This window comes from Hyla sarda, chromosome 12, assembly GCF_029499605.1.
Source record: "Hyla sarda isolate aHylSar1 chromosome 12, aHylSar1.hap1, whole genome shotgun sequence".
Classification (NCBI taxonomy): Eukaryota; Metazoa; Chordata; class Amphibia; order Anura; family Hylidae; genus Hyla; species Hyla sarda.
This window is the reverse complement of record NC_079200.1, coordinates 2,779,213-2,796,620: the sequence shown is the minus strand read 5'-3', so window position 1 is coordinate 2,796,620 and position 17,408 is coordinate 2,779,213. Positions and strand designations below refer to the sequence as shown.

The 17,408-nt window shown below is 42.8% G+C and overlaps 1 protein-coding gene across 2 annotated transcripts in view; it reads left to right on the top strand.

Annotated features, from left to right (window-relative positions):
• SLA2 (Src like adaptor 2) overlaps positions 1-17,408 on the top strand; it is a 51,896-nt gene that overhangs the window by 22,310 nt on the left and 12,178 nt on the right. For both annotated transcript variants that reach the window (XM_056549240.1, XM_056549242.1), the window contains exons 2-5: positions 5,110-5,230; positions 7,541-7,640; positions 9,126-9,212; positions 11,009-11,112. In XM_056549240.1, coding sequence (XP_056405215.1) covers positions 5,155-5,230; positions 7,541-7,640; positions 9,126-9,212; positions 11,009-11,112 — 367 coding nt within the window. In that variant the 5' untranslated portion in view covers positions 5,110-5,154. The remainder of the gene's footprint in view (positions 1-5,109; positions 5,231-7,540; positions 7,641-9,125; positions 9,213-11,008; positions 11,113-17,408) is intronic.

Below are 17,408 nucleotides of genomic sequence, written 5' to 3'. Positions count from 1 at the left end.
TAGATATGAGATAGATAGATAGATAGATAGATATGAGATAGATATGAGATAGATAGATATGAGATAGATAGATAGATAGATAGATAGATATGAGATAGATAGATATGAGATAGATAGATAGATAGATATGAGATAGATAGATATGAGATAGATGGATATGAGATAGATGGATAGATATGAGATAGATGGATAGATATGAGATAGATAGATATGAGATAGATAGATAGATAGATAGATATGAGATAGATATGAGATAGATAGATATGAGATAGATAGATAGATAGATAGATAGATAGATATGAGATAGATATGAGATAGATATGAGATAGATAGATATGAGATAGATATGAGATAGATATGAGATAGATATGAGATAGATAGATATGAGATAGATAGATATGAGATAGATATGAGATAGATAGATAGATATGAGATAGATAGATAGATATGAGATAGATATGAGATAGATAGATATGAGATAGATAGATATGAGATAGATAGATATGAGATAGATAGATAGATAGGAGATAGATAGATAGATAGGAGATAGATAGATATGAGATAGATAGATATGAGATAGATAGATATGAGATAGATAGATAGGAGATAGATAGATAGGAGATAGATAGATAGGAAATAGATAGATAGGAGATAGATAGATAGATATGAGATAGATAGATAGATATGAGATAGATATGAGATAGATAGATATGAGATAGATAGATAGGAGATAGATAGATAGGAGATAGATAGATAGATAGGAGATAGATAGATAGGAGATAGATAGATAGGAGATAGATAGATAGATAGGAGATAGATAGATAGGAGATAGATAGATAGGAGATAGATAGATAGATAGATAGGAGATAGATAGGAGATAGATAGATAGGAGATAGATAGATACATATGAGATAGATAGATATGAGATAGATAGATATGAGATAGATATGAGATAGATAGATATGAGATAGATAGATATGAGATAGATAGATATGAGATAGATAGATATGAGATAGATAGATAGATAGATATGAGATAGATAGATATTACCGCCTGTTTCCATTTTACAAATGAAAAACAATAGAGAATAATAAATAAGACTAATTTGTGATGTTTATTCGGTTATTGTTTTAGTCGTATTGAGGTGACATCAGAATATATATATATATACACGCGGTGTCGGTTTTACCGCAAAGTTCACTGCAATAAAACGAAGCCTCAGGGTTTTTCCAGTTTTTTCCACACACAATATTTTTATTCTGGCGCCATAAATTTAATGGTAAAATAAAAAAGTACAATTGGCGCAAAAAACAAGAAGTCTGATATGGATCTGTGGATGGAAGAATAAAAGAATGATGTCTATTAAAGCGAGGAGAGAAAAACGGAAACGCAAATATGAATGTCATGTGGCTCGGCTGATTTTCCAGGTTGTCCGCCATATCTATGACCTGTATATTCTGTGATATCGATTCTCCCATCACCCACATGATGTGAATTATGTCACATGGAAGACGCGTTGTTTCCACCGTACAGGACGGAGAACGTTCTTTATGTGATGATTTTTGTTATCGAGCTGGAAATCTGACTGCAGTTTCCACTGTGTGACTCAGGGGACTGTAATGTTATATACACATATGTTATATCCTACATGTCACATTATATATCATATATACATATGTAATATCGCTAAACTACAACTCCCAGCATGCCTGGCAGACTGTCTAATCTGTGTCCTCCATCTATGATCTGTCTCTGGGCTTTGGCTTCAAAAACTGCATCTAAAAAACCTGAGACATGAGAACACGACCCAATCAACAGAACTGACAAATGGTGCAATAACTGGAGTAATAACTGATATAACAACTGGAGTAATAACTGGAGTAATAACTGATATAACAACTGGAGTAATAACTGATATAACAACTGGAGTAATAACTGGAGTAATAACTGGAGTAATAACTGATATACTAACTGGAGTAATAACTGGAGTAATAACTGATATAATAACTGGAGTAATAACTGGAGTAATAACTGATATACTAACTGGAGTAATAACTGGAGTAATAACTGATATACTAACTGGAGTAATAACTGATATAACAACTGGAGTAATAACTGATATAACAACTGGAGTAATAACTGATATAACAACTGGAGTAATAACTGATATAACAACTGGAGTAATAACTGATATAACAACTGGAGTAATAACTGATATAACAACTGGAGTAATAACTGATATAACAACTGGAGTAATAACTGATATAACAACTGGAGTAATAACTGATATACTAACTGGAGTAATAACTGATATAACAACTGGAGTAATAACTGATATAACAACTGGAGTAATAACTGATATACTAACTGGAGTAATAACTGATATACTAACTGGAGTAATAACTGATATAACAACTGGAGTAATAACTGATATAACAACTGGAGTAATAACTGATATAACAACTGGAGTAATAACTGATATAACAACTGGAGTAATAACTGGAGTAACAACTGGAGTAATAACTGAAATAACAACTGGAGTAATAACTGATATAACAACTGGAGTAATAACTTATATAATTGGAGTAACAACTGGAGTAATAACTGAAATAACAACTGGAGTAATAACTGATATAACAACTGGAGTAATAACTGATATAACAACTGGTGTAATAACTGATATACTAACTGGAGTAATAACTGGAGTAATAGCTGATACAATACCTGATACAATAGCTGGAGTAACAACTGGAGTAGTAACTGATATAATAACTGGAGTAATAACGGATATAATAACTGGAGTAATAATTGTAGTAATAACTGGAGTAATAACTGATACAATAGCTGGAGTAACAACTGGAGTAGTAACTGATATAATAACTGGTGTAATAACTGATATAACTGGAGTAATAACTGGAGTAATAGCTGATACAATACCTGATACAATAGCTGGAGTAACAACTGAAGTAATAACTGATATAATAACTGGAGTAATAACTGATATAATAACTGGAGTAATAACTAGTTGTTACTCCAGCTATTACTCCAGTTATTATATCAGTTATTACTCCAGTTATTACTCCAGTTATTATATCAGTTATTACTTCAGTTGTTACTCCAGCTATTGTATCAGGTATTGTATCAGCTATTACTCCAGTTATTACTCCAGTTATATTAGTTATTACTCCAGTTATATCAGTTATTACACCAGTTATTATATCAGTTACTACTCCAGTTGTTACTCCAGCTATTGTATCAGGTATTGTATCAGCTATTACTCCAGTTATTACTCCAGTTATTATATCAGCTATTACTCCAGTTATTATTCCAGTTATTATATCAGTTATTACTCCAGTTATTATATCAGTTATTACTCCAGTTATTATATCAGTTATTACTCTAGTTGTTACTCCAGCTATTACTCCAGTTATTATATCAGAGTAATAACTGATATAATAACTGGAGTAATAACTGATATAATAACTGGAGTAATAACTGATATAATAACTGGAGTAATAACTGGAGTAATAGCTGATATAATAACTGGAGTAATAACTGGAGTAATAGCTGATACAATACCTGATACAATAGCTGGAGTAACAACTGGAGTAATAACTGATATAATAACTGGAGTAATAACGGATATAATAGCTGGAGTAACAACTGGAGTAATAACTGATATAATAACTGGAGTAATAACTGATATAATAACTGGAGTAATAACTGGAGTAATAGCTGATATAATAACTGGAGTAATAGCTGATACAATAACTGATACAATAGCTGGAGTAACAACTGGAGTAATTACTGGAGTAATAACTGATATAATAACTGGAGTAATAACTGATACAATAACTGGAGTAATAACTGATACAATAACTGGAGTAATAACTGATATAATAACTGGAGTAATAACTGATATAATAACTGGAGTAATAACTGGAGTAATAGCTGATATAATAACTGGAGTAATAACTGGAGTAATAGCTGATACAATACCTGATACAATAGCTGGAGTAACAACTGGAGTAATAACGGATATAATAGCTGGAGTAACAACTGGAGTAATAACTGATATAATAACTGGAGTAATAACTGATATAATAACTGGAGTAATAACTGGAGTAATAACTGGAGTAATAGCTGATATAATAACTGGAGTAATAGCTGATACAATAACTGATACAATAGCTGGAGTAACAACTGGAGTAATTACTGGAGTAATAACTGATATAATAACTGGAGTAATAACTGATACAATAACTGGAGTAATAACTGATACAATAACTGGAGTAATAACTGATACAATAACTGGAGTAATAACTGATATAATAACTGGAGTAATAACTGATATAATAACTAGAGTAATAGCTGGAGTAATAACTGATACAATATCTAATACAATAACTGGAGTAATAACTGGAGTAATAACTGATATAATATTTGGAGTAATTGATATAATAACTGGAGTAATAACTGATATAATAACTGGAGTAACAACTGATATAATAAATGGAGTAATAGCTGGAGTAATAACTGATACAATACCTGATACAATAACTGATATAATATTTGGAGTAATAACTGATATAATATTTGGAGTAATAACTGATATAATATTTGGAGTAATAACTGATACAATACCTGATACAATAACTGGAGTAATAGCTGGAGTAATAACTGATATAATAACTGGAGTAATAACTGATATAATAACTGGAGTAATAGCTGGAGTAATAACTGATATAATAACTGGAGTAATAACTGGAGTAATAACTGATATAATAACTGGAGTAATAACTGATATAATAACTGGAGTAATAACTGATGTAATAACTGGAGTAATAACTGATACAATACCTGATACAATAACTGATATAATATTTGGAGTAATAACTTATATAATATTTGGAGTAATAGCTGATATAATAACTGGAGTAATAGCTGGAGTAATAGCTGGAGTAATAACTGATACAATACCTGATACAATAACTGGAGTAATAACTGATATAATATTTGGAGTAATAACTGATATAATAACTGGAGTAATAGCTGGAGTAATAACTGATATAATATTTAGAGTAATAACTTGCCTCTTATTTCTGGCAGATTTTTACTACGGAAGGAATTTCACTACTGACGCCACCGTGAGGAATGGGGAGTCAGCCCAGTAAGAGGGGGTACTCAGCGATAGCGCCCGCCATGTCCACCACTCAGAGGAGCCCTGACGGTAAGTGCCACCTCTAATATCCTTTCTAGTTATAATCTCTTATTGTGATCCGGTGAGAATCGGTGGGGTCCCGGCTCCTTCCGCCACCGTCAACTGGAGATCCCCAGAAGGAAATGTATCCATAGCAACAAACACTCACCAGACACTTTATTAGGTCACCTGATCAATATCAATATCCTATAGATCACCTCCACAGTCACCAGATCTCATCCAATAGATCCCCTCCACAGTCACCAGATCTCATCCAATAGATCCCCTCCACAGTCACCAGATCTCATCCAATAGATCCCCTCCACAGTCACCAGATCTCATCCCATAGATCCCCTCCACAGTCACTAGATCTCATCCTACAGATCAACTCCACAGTCACCAGATCTCATCCTACAGATCACCTCCACAGTCACCAGATCTCATCCCATAGATCACCTCCACAGTCACCAGATCTCATCCTATAGATCACCTCCACACTCACCAGATCTCATCCTACAGATCACCTCCACAGTCACCAGATCTCATCCAATAGATCCCCTCCACAGTCACCAGATCTCATCCAATAGATCCCCTCCACAGTCACCAGATCTCATCCCATAGATCCCCTCCACAGTCACTAGATCTCATCCTATAGATCAACTCCACAGTCACCAGATCTCATCCTACAGATCACCTCCACAGTCACCAGATCTCATCCCATAGATCACCTCCACAGTCACCAGATCTCATCCTATAGATCACCTCCACACTCACCAGATCTCATCCTACAGATCACCTCCACAGTCACCAGATCTCATCCCATAGATCACCTCCACAGTCACCAGATCTCATCCAATAGATCCCCTCCACAGTCACCAGATCTCATCCTATAGATCACCTCCACAGTCACCAGATCTCATCCTATAGATCCCCTCCACAGTCACTAGATCTCATCCTATAGATCCCCTCCACAGTCACCAGATCTCATCCTATAGATCACCTCCACAGTCACCAGATCTCATCCTATAGATCCCCTCCACAGTCACCAGATCTCATCCAATAGATCCCCTCCACAGTCACCAGATCTCATCCAATAGATCACCTCCACAGTCACCAGATCTCATCCTATAGATCACCTCCACAGTCACCAGATCTCATCCTATAGATCCCCTCCACAGTCACCAGATCTCATCCAATAGATCACCTCCACAGTCACCAGATCTCATCCTATAGATCACCTCCACAGTCACCAGATCTCATCCTATAGATCACCTCCACAGTCACTAGATCTCATCCTATAGATCCCCTCCACAGTCACTAGATCTCATCCAATACATCCCCTCCACAGTCACCAGATCTCATCCTATAGATCACCTCCACAGTCACTAGATCTCATCCAATAGATCACCTCCACAGTCATCAGATCTCATCCAATAGATCCCCTCCACAGTCACCAGATCTCATCCTATAGATCACCTCCACAGTCACTAGATCTCATCCAATAGATCCCCTCCACAGTCACCAGATCTCATCCTATAGATCACCTCCACAGTCACTAGATCTCATCCTATAGATCCCCTCCACAGTCACTAGATCTCATCCTATAGATCCCCTCCACAGTCACCAGATCTCATCCAATAGATCACCTCCACAGTCACCAGATCTCATCCTATAGATCACCTCCACAGTCACCAGATCTCATCCTATAGATCACCTCCACAGTCACTAGATCTCATCCTATAGATCCCCTCCACAGTCACTAGATCTCATCCTATAGATCCCCTCCACAGTCACCCGATCTCATCCAATAGATCACCTCCACAGTCACCAGATCTCATCCAATAGATCACCTCCACAGTCACCAGATCTCATCCAATAGATCACCTCCACAGTCACCAGATCTCATCCTATAGATCACCTCCACAGTCACCTGATCTCATCCTATAGATCACCTCCACAGTCACCAGATCTCATCCAATAGATCACCTCCACAGTCACCAGATCTCATCCTATAGATCACCTCCACAGTCACCAGATCTCATCCTATAGATCACCGCTGGGAGGACTAGAGAGGTGTACCTAATAAAGTGTCAATGAGTGTATGTATAATATATATATATACAGAGGGGGTCTGACCTAGGACTCGGGAGGTGTACCTAATAAAGTGCCCCCTGAATGTATATTAGAATTGTTGACCATAATATCACAAATAACGATTAGGGAACTGAATTATTTACAAGGAGAGAACTGTGCTCGGTGTTGTTCCCTCCCTCTTGGTTTGTATGCAGATCCGTCACAGTGTGTCACATTTCTATAGTCTTCTGCCGTTCTGTCTTTCAGTAATGGACAAGTCTGCGTTTGTGGCTTTGTACAATTTCCCGGCCGGCGGCCGAAGTGACTTCAGCATTGGTCTCGGGGAGCAGCTGCACATCCTCTCTGAGTAAGTCGCCTCGTACTGGGGGTTTATGTTCTCAATATGTTTTCGGGGTTCTCATTGTCATCTCACCCAACCTAAGCCTTATGGTGCCATATACAGCCATGGAGTCCGGTACCGCAGAATGGTTAACCCTCCATGAGCCGCTCCATAGAGCATCCCGAGGCATCACTTCTAGGACAGAACAGTTCTATATATGACACTGGTCTCCCAACATGCTGAGATGAGAGGAAAGCCTTGATTTACCTTTCAGGGACAGTGTGGATCCTCTGGAGGAGGCAGACAGTTTTGCAACAGCTGAAGACACACTGGTTGGGAAACACTGTCCTAACCTCTAAGTCAGCGTGCCACCAGCTTTTGCAAAACTACAACTCCCAGCATGCCCGGACAGCCGAAGGCTGTCCGGGCATGCTGGGAGTTGTAGTTTTGCAACAGCTGGAGACACAGTGTTTGGAAAATAGGTTATATACTTACTTGGCTAGGCACTTTATTAGTTACACTTGTTCAATTGTTAGTTAACACATATAGCTAATGATATGGAAGCCTTGATTTACCTTTCAGGAACAAGTGTGGATCCTCTGGAGGAGGCAGACATGCTCAGATTTGTAGTTTTGAAACAGCTGGAGATCACTGATATATATATATATCCATATGAAATCATAGACATAATGAGGAACTCTAATGCTCCAATATCAACTAGTGCGTGCACTGTGCGTTTCCATTTTGCGCAGTTCCAAAATTAGGATTTCATTTTGCATTATTTTTTTATTTTTTTGCTGTCTGCGTCGACTTCGTTGTTTTTCTTGTTGTTCGCTTCCAGGGAGGGGCGCAGTTAGCAGATGTACCAGTTAAGTGCGCTTGAATTTATTACTTGTTTTTTTTTATTTTTTTTAAACTAATTTTGCGCAAATGTATTTGTGGGAATGTGTGTGAGCTTTTTATCCCCTTCCTGTCATGAGGTGACGTGCGCAACTTAATAAATTGTTGCAGCATCTGGGAAAAACCACAAAATCTGGACCAACTATAAATTTACCCCTTATTGTCCATTTATTTCGCAACAATGTTTCCATTGCTTGGGCTGAATGAGTTGTGAAAGGGTTAATCTTATATTTATTTATTGATATATTTTACCACATTTGCTTACAGAAAAGGTTCTAGACATTTCCGTAATCCCGATCGCACTTTGGCGGTCCGATAATTTTTTTTAATCTCCCGGCATCTTTGTATCGTGATCGCTTTATCTCGGGAGATTTATAAAGTTATCCTGGCCATCGGGGTTACGCTTTAAGTTTCTACGAAAGACAATGAAACGCTCAGTAGGAATTGGCGCACAGATAGACGCGTGTAAATTATCGCTGACTAACCAGCGCATACCCAGACTGAAATATCAAGTGTGCATTGCAGGGGATTCTGGGAAGGATCATGTGATTTCCTTGTGGCTCCGCCCACTCATGGTAGACGCTCACGCCCGATGCTCGTTGTGTCTTTTAGGGACGGTGACTGGTGGAAGGTGAAGTCCGTCTCTACAGGACGAGAGTGTTACATGCCCAGGAATTATGTCGCCACCGTGCAGAACAGGTAAACGTGCGCCAAAAGTAACAAGTGCGCAAAAGGGGGCGTCTGATGTCAGCCTGGAACGTGACGGAGCGACGGGGCCAAATAAATCCAATCTGCATCAAGTGATGGGCGGGATTATACTCTCAGGGGGTTTGTATGTTTTACATAGAGGGGCGTGTCTGCCGAATACCCTCCCCCTGACTGTATAATCCCGCCCATCACCAGATGAGTCACTATTGTTTATAAAATTATGTTCCCGCCCATCTGACTATTCCCTGAATTCTCAGACCAGCTATAAACCCTCATATACCAGGAGCGGGAGGACTAAACTATTGAATAATACCGCAATTCTGGCAATAAGTGCACGTACATGTATATTGCGACGGGTTTACCGTCTATGAAGGGAGTGCCTGGCCCTGCACCATTGATGTTCGCCATTAACCCTTGATAACACCATTAACCCTTGATGCCATTAGGTACCTGGTGCTCATTAGACCCTGCAGTGTGATCAGAGGGGTCCGATGAGTTAAAATGGCGGCCAGTGGTCTCTTACCCATCCTCCTAGATCATTGCTGATTTGATACAGCCTGGAAGAGTCAGGCTGTATTAAAGGAGTATTCCAGGAAAAAAACTATTATTTTTTTTTATATCAACTGGCACCAGAAAGTTAAACAGATTTGTAAATGACTTCTGGTAAAAAAAATCTTAATCCTTTCAATAATTATCAGCTGCTGAAGTTGAGTTGTTGTTTTCTGTCTGGCAACTGTGCTCTCTACTGACATCTCTGCTTGTCTCGGGAACTGCACAGAGTAGAAGAGGTTTGCTATGGGGATTTGCTTCTAAACTGGGCGGTTCCCGAGACATGTGTCATCAGAGAGCACTTAGACAGAAAAGAACAACTCAACTTCAGCAGCTCATAAGTACTGAACGGATGAAGATTTTTTAATAGAAGTAATTTACAAATCTGTTTAACTTTCTGGAGCCAGTTGATCTATAAAAAAAAAAAGTTTTTTTTCCTGGAATACCCCTTTAATAGAGCGCCGATCTCCCTATACAATACAGCGGTCCCTCAACATACGATGGTAATCCGTTCCAAATGGACCATCGTTTGTTGAAACCATCGTATGTTGAGGGATCCGTGCAATGTAAAGTATAGGACAGTGGTCTACAGCCTGCAGACCTCCAGATGTTGCAAAACTACAACTCCCAGCATGCCCGGACAGCCGTTGGCTGTCCGGGCATGCTGGGAGTTGTAGTTTTGCAACATCTGGAGGTCCGCAGGTTGAAGACCACTGGATAGGAGGTTATACTCACCTGTAATAACGTAGAATCGTCCAGTGAATCCAATCTAATGATCACATATAATAGTCTCCTTTGGGAACTTAAAAAGTGTAAAATAAATAATTAAAAAAAAAAAGTTTTTAAAATGATATTAAACCGCTCATAACAATTAATATCACCCCCTATTCCCATTTTACAAAAACAAATAAACACGTAGAATGGCGGCGGGCAAAATTTTCTGAACTGTTAAAACTCTTAGGTTTATGATTCTGCGCGGGGAACGGCGTAAACGATAAAAAATGTCAAAACATAAGAAATGCTGATTTTTTGTCACTTTTTTTTTATTTTTTTATATTTGCTTCAAAAAAGTTAAACAAAAACCTGAAGAAATGGAGAAATGGAGAAACCCGTCGGAGCACAATAACATTATGTATCAGTCTGAGCTTCCTCTTTCCAAACGTATCCGCAGCTCTTCTCACCGCGTGATGTATACGGGATCAGGACGTTCTAACCACAAGTTCCTGATTTTTTTGCAGGTGGTTTTATAAAGGTATAAACCGGGAGAAAGCAGAAGAGCTGCTTCTCATCAGCTGTAACCGGAGCGGTTCCTTCTTGATCCGAGAGAGCGACACCCGAAGAGGTAAAATGTGCAGCGCAGCCAAGTGTTCCTTCCTGTCTCCAAATTATCTATCACACTAGATTTACATATAGAAATAGATACAATGTGATACCTTCATCTCCAGCTAAAGACGTCGCCATCATCGACACCGAGTCCAACGTTCAGTGAGTTACCAAAAAGTGGTAAAAAAAACTAGGAGGGAGGAGCTAACTACGGTAGGTCGGGATTATGTAACCATGGAAACACATAGATCTACATGAAAGCTGTATATACAATACGGTAAAACTACGACAAGCTTTAGTGCTCCACTGCTCCTCAGGACCGGGGACCTTCTACTATGGGTCATAACAGTAGGTCCGCAGAGCGGAGGAGCAGTGGAGCACTGAAATGGGGGCAGTATGGGGACTTACAACTATATGGGGGCAGTATGGGGACTTACAACTATATGGGGGCAGTACGGTGACTTACAACTATATGGGGGCAGTATGGTGACTTACAACTATATGGGGGCAGTATGGGGACTTACAACTATATGGGGGCAGTATGGTGATTTACAACTATATGGGGGCAGTATGGGGACTTACAACTATATGGGGGCAGTATGGTGACTTACAACTATATGGGGGCAGTATGGGGACTTACAACTATATGGGGGCAGTATGGGGACTTACAACTATATGGGGCAGTATGGGGACTTACAACTATATGGGGGCAGTATGGGGACTTACAACTATATGGGGGCAGTATGGGGACTTACAACTATATGGGGGCACAGGGTAGAGGCCTACAACTAAATGGTGGTAGTGTGGGAGCCTACAACTATATGGGGGCACAGAAGGGGCCTAATAACTATATGGGGGCACAGAAGGGGTCTAATAACTTTATAGGGGCACAAAGAGGACACTATTATTGTATGGGGAGTTTGTAAAGAAGTGGTACTGTTCTGGAGCCTAAAATGTCTGGCAGGTTCTGTGGAGACAAATCTTCATAGACTCCATAGACTTGTATTACTTGTCTGGAGCTTCCTCCTCCCCCATCGACTTGTATTCCTTGACTGGAGCTCCCTCCTCCATAGACTTGTATTACTTGTCTGGAGCACCCCCCTCTATAAACTTGTATTACTTGTCTGGAGCTCCCCCCTCCATAGACTTGTATTACTTGTCTGAGGCTCCCCCCTCCATGGACTTGTATTACTTTTCTGGAGCTCCCTCCTCCATAGACTTGTATTACTTGTCTGGAGCTCCCTCCTCCCCCTCCATGGACTTGTATTACTTGTCTGGAGCTCCTTCCTCCCCCTCTATAGACTTGTATTACATGTCCGGAGCTCCCTCCTCCATAGACTTGCATTACTTGTCTGGCACTCCCCCTCCATAGACATGAATTACTTGTCTGGAGCTCCCCCCTCCATGGACTTGCATTAATTGTCTGGAACTCCCCCCCTCCATAGACATGAATTACTTGTCTTGAGCTCCCCCCTCCATAGACATGAATTACTTGTCTGGAGCACCCTCCTCCCCCTCCATAGACTTGTATTACTTATCTGGAGCTTCCCCCTCCATAGGCTTGTATTACTTGTTTGGAACTCCCTCCTCCCCCCTCCATAGACTTGTATTACTTGTCTGCAGCTCCCTCCTCCCCCTCCATAGGATTGTATTACTTGTCTGGAGCTCCCCCCTCTATTGGCTTGTATTACTTGTCTGGAGCTCCCCCCTCCATAGACATGAATTGTGTGTCTGGAGCTCCCCCCTCCATAGACTTGTATTACTTGTCTGGAGCTCCCCCCTCCATAGACTTGTATTACTTGTCTGGAGCTCCCCCTCCATAGACATGTACTGCTTGTCCGGAGCTCCCTCCTCCCTCCTCCCCCCTCCATAGACTTGTATTACTTGTCTGGAGCTCCCCCCTCCATAGACTTGTATTACTTGTCTGGAGCTCCCCCCTCCATAGACTTGTATTACTTGTCTGGAGCTCCCCCTCCATAGACATGTACTGCTTGTCTGGAGCTCCCTCCTCCCCCCTCCATAGACTTGTATTACTTGTCTGGAGCTCCCCCCTCCATAGACTTGTATTACTTGTCTGGAGCTCCCCCCCTCCATAGACTTGTATTACTTGTCTGGAGCTCCCCCCCCCCCCCCTCCATAGACTTGTATTACTTGTCTGGAGCTCCCCCCTCTATTGGCTTGTATTACTTGTCTGGAGCTCCCCCCTCCATAGACATGAATTGTGTGTCTGGAGCTCCCCCCTCCATAGACTTGTATTACTTGTCTGGAGCTCCCCCCTCCATAGACTTGTATTACTTGTCTGGAGCTCCCCCTCCATAGACATGTACTGCTTGTCCGGAGCTCCCTCCTCCCCCCTCCATAGACTTGTATTACTTGTCTGGAGCTCCCCCCTCCATAGACTTGTATTACTTGTCTGGAGCTCCCCCTCCATAGACATGTACTGCTTGTCCGGAGCTCCCTCCCCCCCCCCTCCATAGACTTGTATTACTTGTCTGGAGCTCCCCCCTCCATAGACTTGTATTACTTGTCTGGAGCTCCCCCCTCCATAGACTTGTATTACTTGTCTGGAGCTCCCCCCTCCATAGACTTGTACTGCTTGTCTGGAGCTCCCTCCTCCCCCCTCCATAGACTTGTATTACTTGTCTGGAGCTCCCCCCTCCATAGACTTGTATTACTTGTCTGGAGCTCCCCCCCTCCATAGACTTGTATTACTTGTCTGGAGCTCCCCCCCCCCCCTCCATAGACTTGTATTACTTGTCTGGAGCTCCCCCTCCATAGACTTTTATTACTTGTCTGGAGCTCCCCCTCCATAGACTTGTATTACTTGTCTGAAGCACCCCCCCCCCCCCTCTGTAGACTTGTATTACTTGCCTGGAGCTCCCCCCCCCCTCCATAGACTTGTATTACTTGTCTGGAGCTCCCCCTCCATACACTTTTATTACTTGTCTGGAGCTCCCCCTCCATAGACTTGTATTACTTGTCTGGAGCACCCCCCCCCCCTTCTGTAGACTTGTATTACTTGCCTGGAGCTCTCTCCTGCATAGACTTTTATTACTTGTCTGGAGCTCCCTCCTCCATAAACTTGTATTACTTGTCTGGAACCCCCTCCTCCCCCTCCATGGACATGTATTACTTGTCTGGAGCTCCCTCCTCCCCTTCCATAGACTTGCATTACTTGTCTGGAGCTCCCCCCTCCATAGACATGAATTACTTGTCTGGAGCTCCCCCCTCCATAGCCCCCCCCCTCTATAGACTTGTAATACTTGTCTGGAGCTCCCCGCTCCATGGACTTGTATTACTTTTCTGGAGCTCCCTCCTGCATAGACTTGTATTACTTGCCTGGAGCTCCCTCCTGCATAGACTTGGATTACTTGTCTGGAGCTCCCCCCTCCGTAGACTTGTATTACTTGTCTGGAGCTCCCTCCTCCCCCCCTCCATAGACTTGTATTACTTGTCTGGAGCTCCTACTCCCCCTTCATAGACTTGTATTACTTGTCTGGAGCTCCCTCCTCCCCCCTCCATAGACTTGTATTACTTGTCTGGAGCTCCCTCCTCCCCCTCCATAGACTTGTATTACTTGTCTGGAGCTCCCTCCTCCCCCCTCCATAGACTTGTATTACTTGTCTGGAGCTCCCCCCTCCCCCCTCCATAGACTTGTATTACTTGTCTGGAGCTCCCTCCTCCCCCCTCCATAGACTTGTATTACTTGTCTGGAGCTCCCCCCCCCCCCCTCCATAGACTTGTATTACTTGTCTGGAGCTCCTCTTCCCCCTTCATAGACTTGTATTACTTGTCTGGAGCTCCCTCCTCCCCCCTCCATAGACTTGTATTACTTGTCTGGAGCTCCCTCCTCCCCCTCCATAGACTTGTATTACTTGTCTGGAGATCCCTCCTCCCCCTCCATAGACTTGTATTACTTGTCTGGAGCTCCCTCCTCCCCCCTCCATAGACTTGTATTACTTGTCTGGCGCTCCCCCCTCCCCCCTCCATAGACTTGTATTACTTGTCTGGAGCTCCCTCCTCCCCCCTCCATAGACTTGTATTACTTGTCTGGGGCTCCCTCCCCCCCCCCCTCCATAGACTTGTATTACTTGTCTGGAGTTCTCTCCTCCCCCCTCCATAGACTTGTAATACTTGTCTGGAGCTCCCTCCTCCCCATTCCATAGACTTGTGTTACTTGTCTGGAGCTCCCTCCCCCTCCATAGACTTGTATTACTTGTCTGGAGCTCCCCCCCCCCTCCATAGACTTGTATTACTTGTCTGGAGCTCCCTCCTCCCCCCTCCATAAACTTGTGTTACTTGTCTGGAGCTCCCTCCTCCATAGACTTGTATTACTTGTCTGGAGCTCCCTCCTCCATAGACATGAATTATGTGTCTGTAGCTCCCTCCTCCCCCCTCCATAGACTTGTATTACTTGTCTGGAGCTCCCTCCTCCCCCCTCCATAAACTTGTGTTACTTGTCTGGAGCTCCCTCCTCCATAGACTTGTATTACTTATCTGGAGCTCCCTCCTCCCCCCTCCATAGACTTGTATTACTTGTCTGGAGCTCCCTCCTCCCCCTCCATAGACTTGTATTACTTGTCTGGAGCTCCCTCCTCCCCCCTCCATAGACTTGTATTACTTATCTGGAGCTCCCTCCTCTCCCCTCCATAGACTTGTATTACTTGTCTGGAGCTCCCTCCTCCCCCTTCCATAGACTTGTGTTACTTGTCTGGAGCTCCCTCCCCCTCCATAGACTTGTATTACTTGTCTGGAGCTCCCCCCCCCCTCCATAGACTTGTATTACTTGTCTGGAGCTCCCTCCTCCCCCCTCCATAAACTTGTGTTACTTGTCTGGAGCTCCCTCCTCCATAGACTTGTATTACTTGTCTGGAGCTCCCTCCTCCATAGACATGAATTATGTGTCTGTAGCTCCCTCCTCCCCCCTCCATAGACTTGTATTACTTGTCTGGAGCTCCCTCCTCCCCCCTCCATAAACTTGTGTTACTTGTCTGGAGCTCCCTCCTCCATAGACTTGTATTACTTATCTGGAGCTCCCTCCTCCCCCCTCCATAGACTTGTATTACTTGTCTGGAGCTCCCTCCTCCCCCTCCATAGACTTGTATTACTTGTCTGGAGCTCCCTCCTCCCCCCTCCATAGACTTGTATTACTTATCTGGAGCTCCCTCCTCTCCCCTCCATAGACTTGTATTACTTGTCTGGAGCTCCCTCCTCCCCCTCCATAGACTTGTATTACTTGTCTGGAGCTCCCTCCTCCCCCCTCCATAGACTTGTATTACTTGTCTGGAGCTCCCTCCTCCCCCTCCATAGACTTGTATTACTTGTCTGGAGATCCCTCCTCCCCCTCCATAGACTTGTATTACTTGTCTGGAGCTCCCTCCTCCCCCCTCCATAGACTTGTATTACTTGTCTGGAGCTCCCCCTCCCCCCTCCATAGACTTGTATTACTTGTCTGGAGCTCCCTCCTCCCCCCTCCATAGACTTGTATTACTTGTCTGGAGCTCCCTCCTCCCCCTCCATAGACTTGTATTACTTGTCTGGAGATCCCTCCTCCCCCTCCATAGACTTGTATTACTTGTCTGGAGCTCCCTCCTCCCCCCTCCATACACTTGTATTACTTGTCTGGAGCTCCCCCTCCCCCCTCCATAGACTTGTATTACTTGTCTGGAGCTCCCTCCTCCCCCCTCCATAGACTTGTATTACTTGTCTGGAGCTCCCCCCCCCCCCCCTCCATAGACTTGTATTACTTGTCTGGAGTTCTCTCCTCCCCCCTCCATAGACTTGTATTACTTGTCTGGAGCTCCCTCCTCCCCCTTCCATAGACTTGTGTTACTTGTCTGGAGCTCCCTCCCCCTCCATAGACTTGTATTACTTGTCTGGAGCTCCCCCCCCCCCCCCTCCATAGACTTGTGTTACTTGTCTGGAGCTCCCTCCTCCATAGACATGAATTATGTGTCTGTAGCTCCCTCCTCCCCCCTCCATAGACTTGTATTACTTGTCTGGAGCTCCCTCCTCCATAGACTTGTATTACTTATCTGGAGCTCCCTCCTCCCCCCTCCATAGACTTGTATTACTTGTCTGGAGCTCCCTCCTCCCCCTCCATAGACTTGTATTACTTGTCTGGAGCTCCCTCCTCCCCCTCCATAGACTTGTATTACTTATCTGGAGCTCCCTCCTCTCCCCTCCATAGACTTGTATTACTTGTCTGGAGCTCCCTCCTCCTCCTCCATAGACTTGTATTACTTGTCTGGAGCTCCCTCCTCCCCCTCCATAGACTTGTATTACTTATCTGGAGCTCCCTCCTCTCCCCTCCAT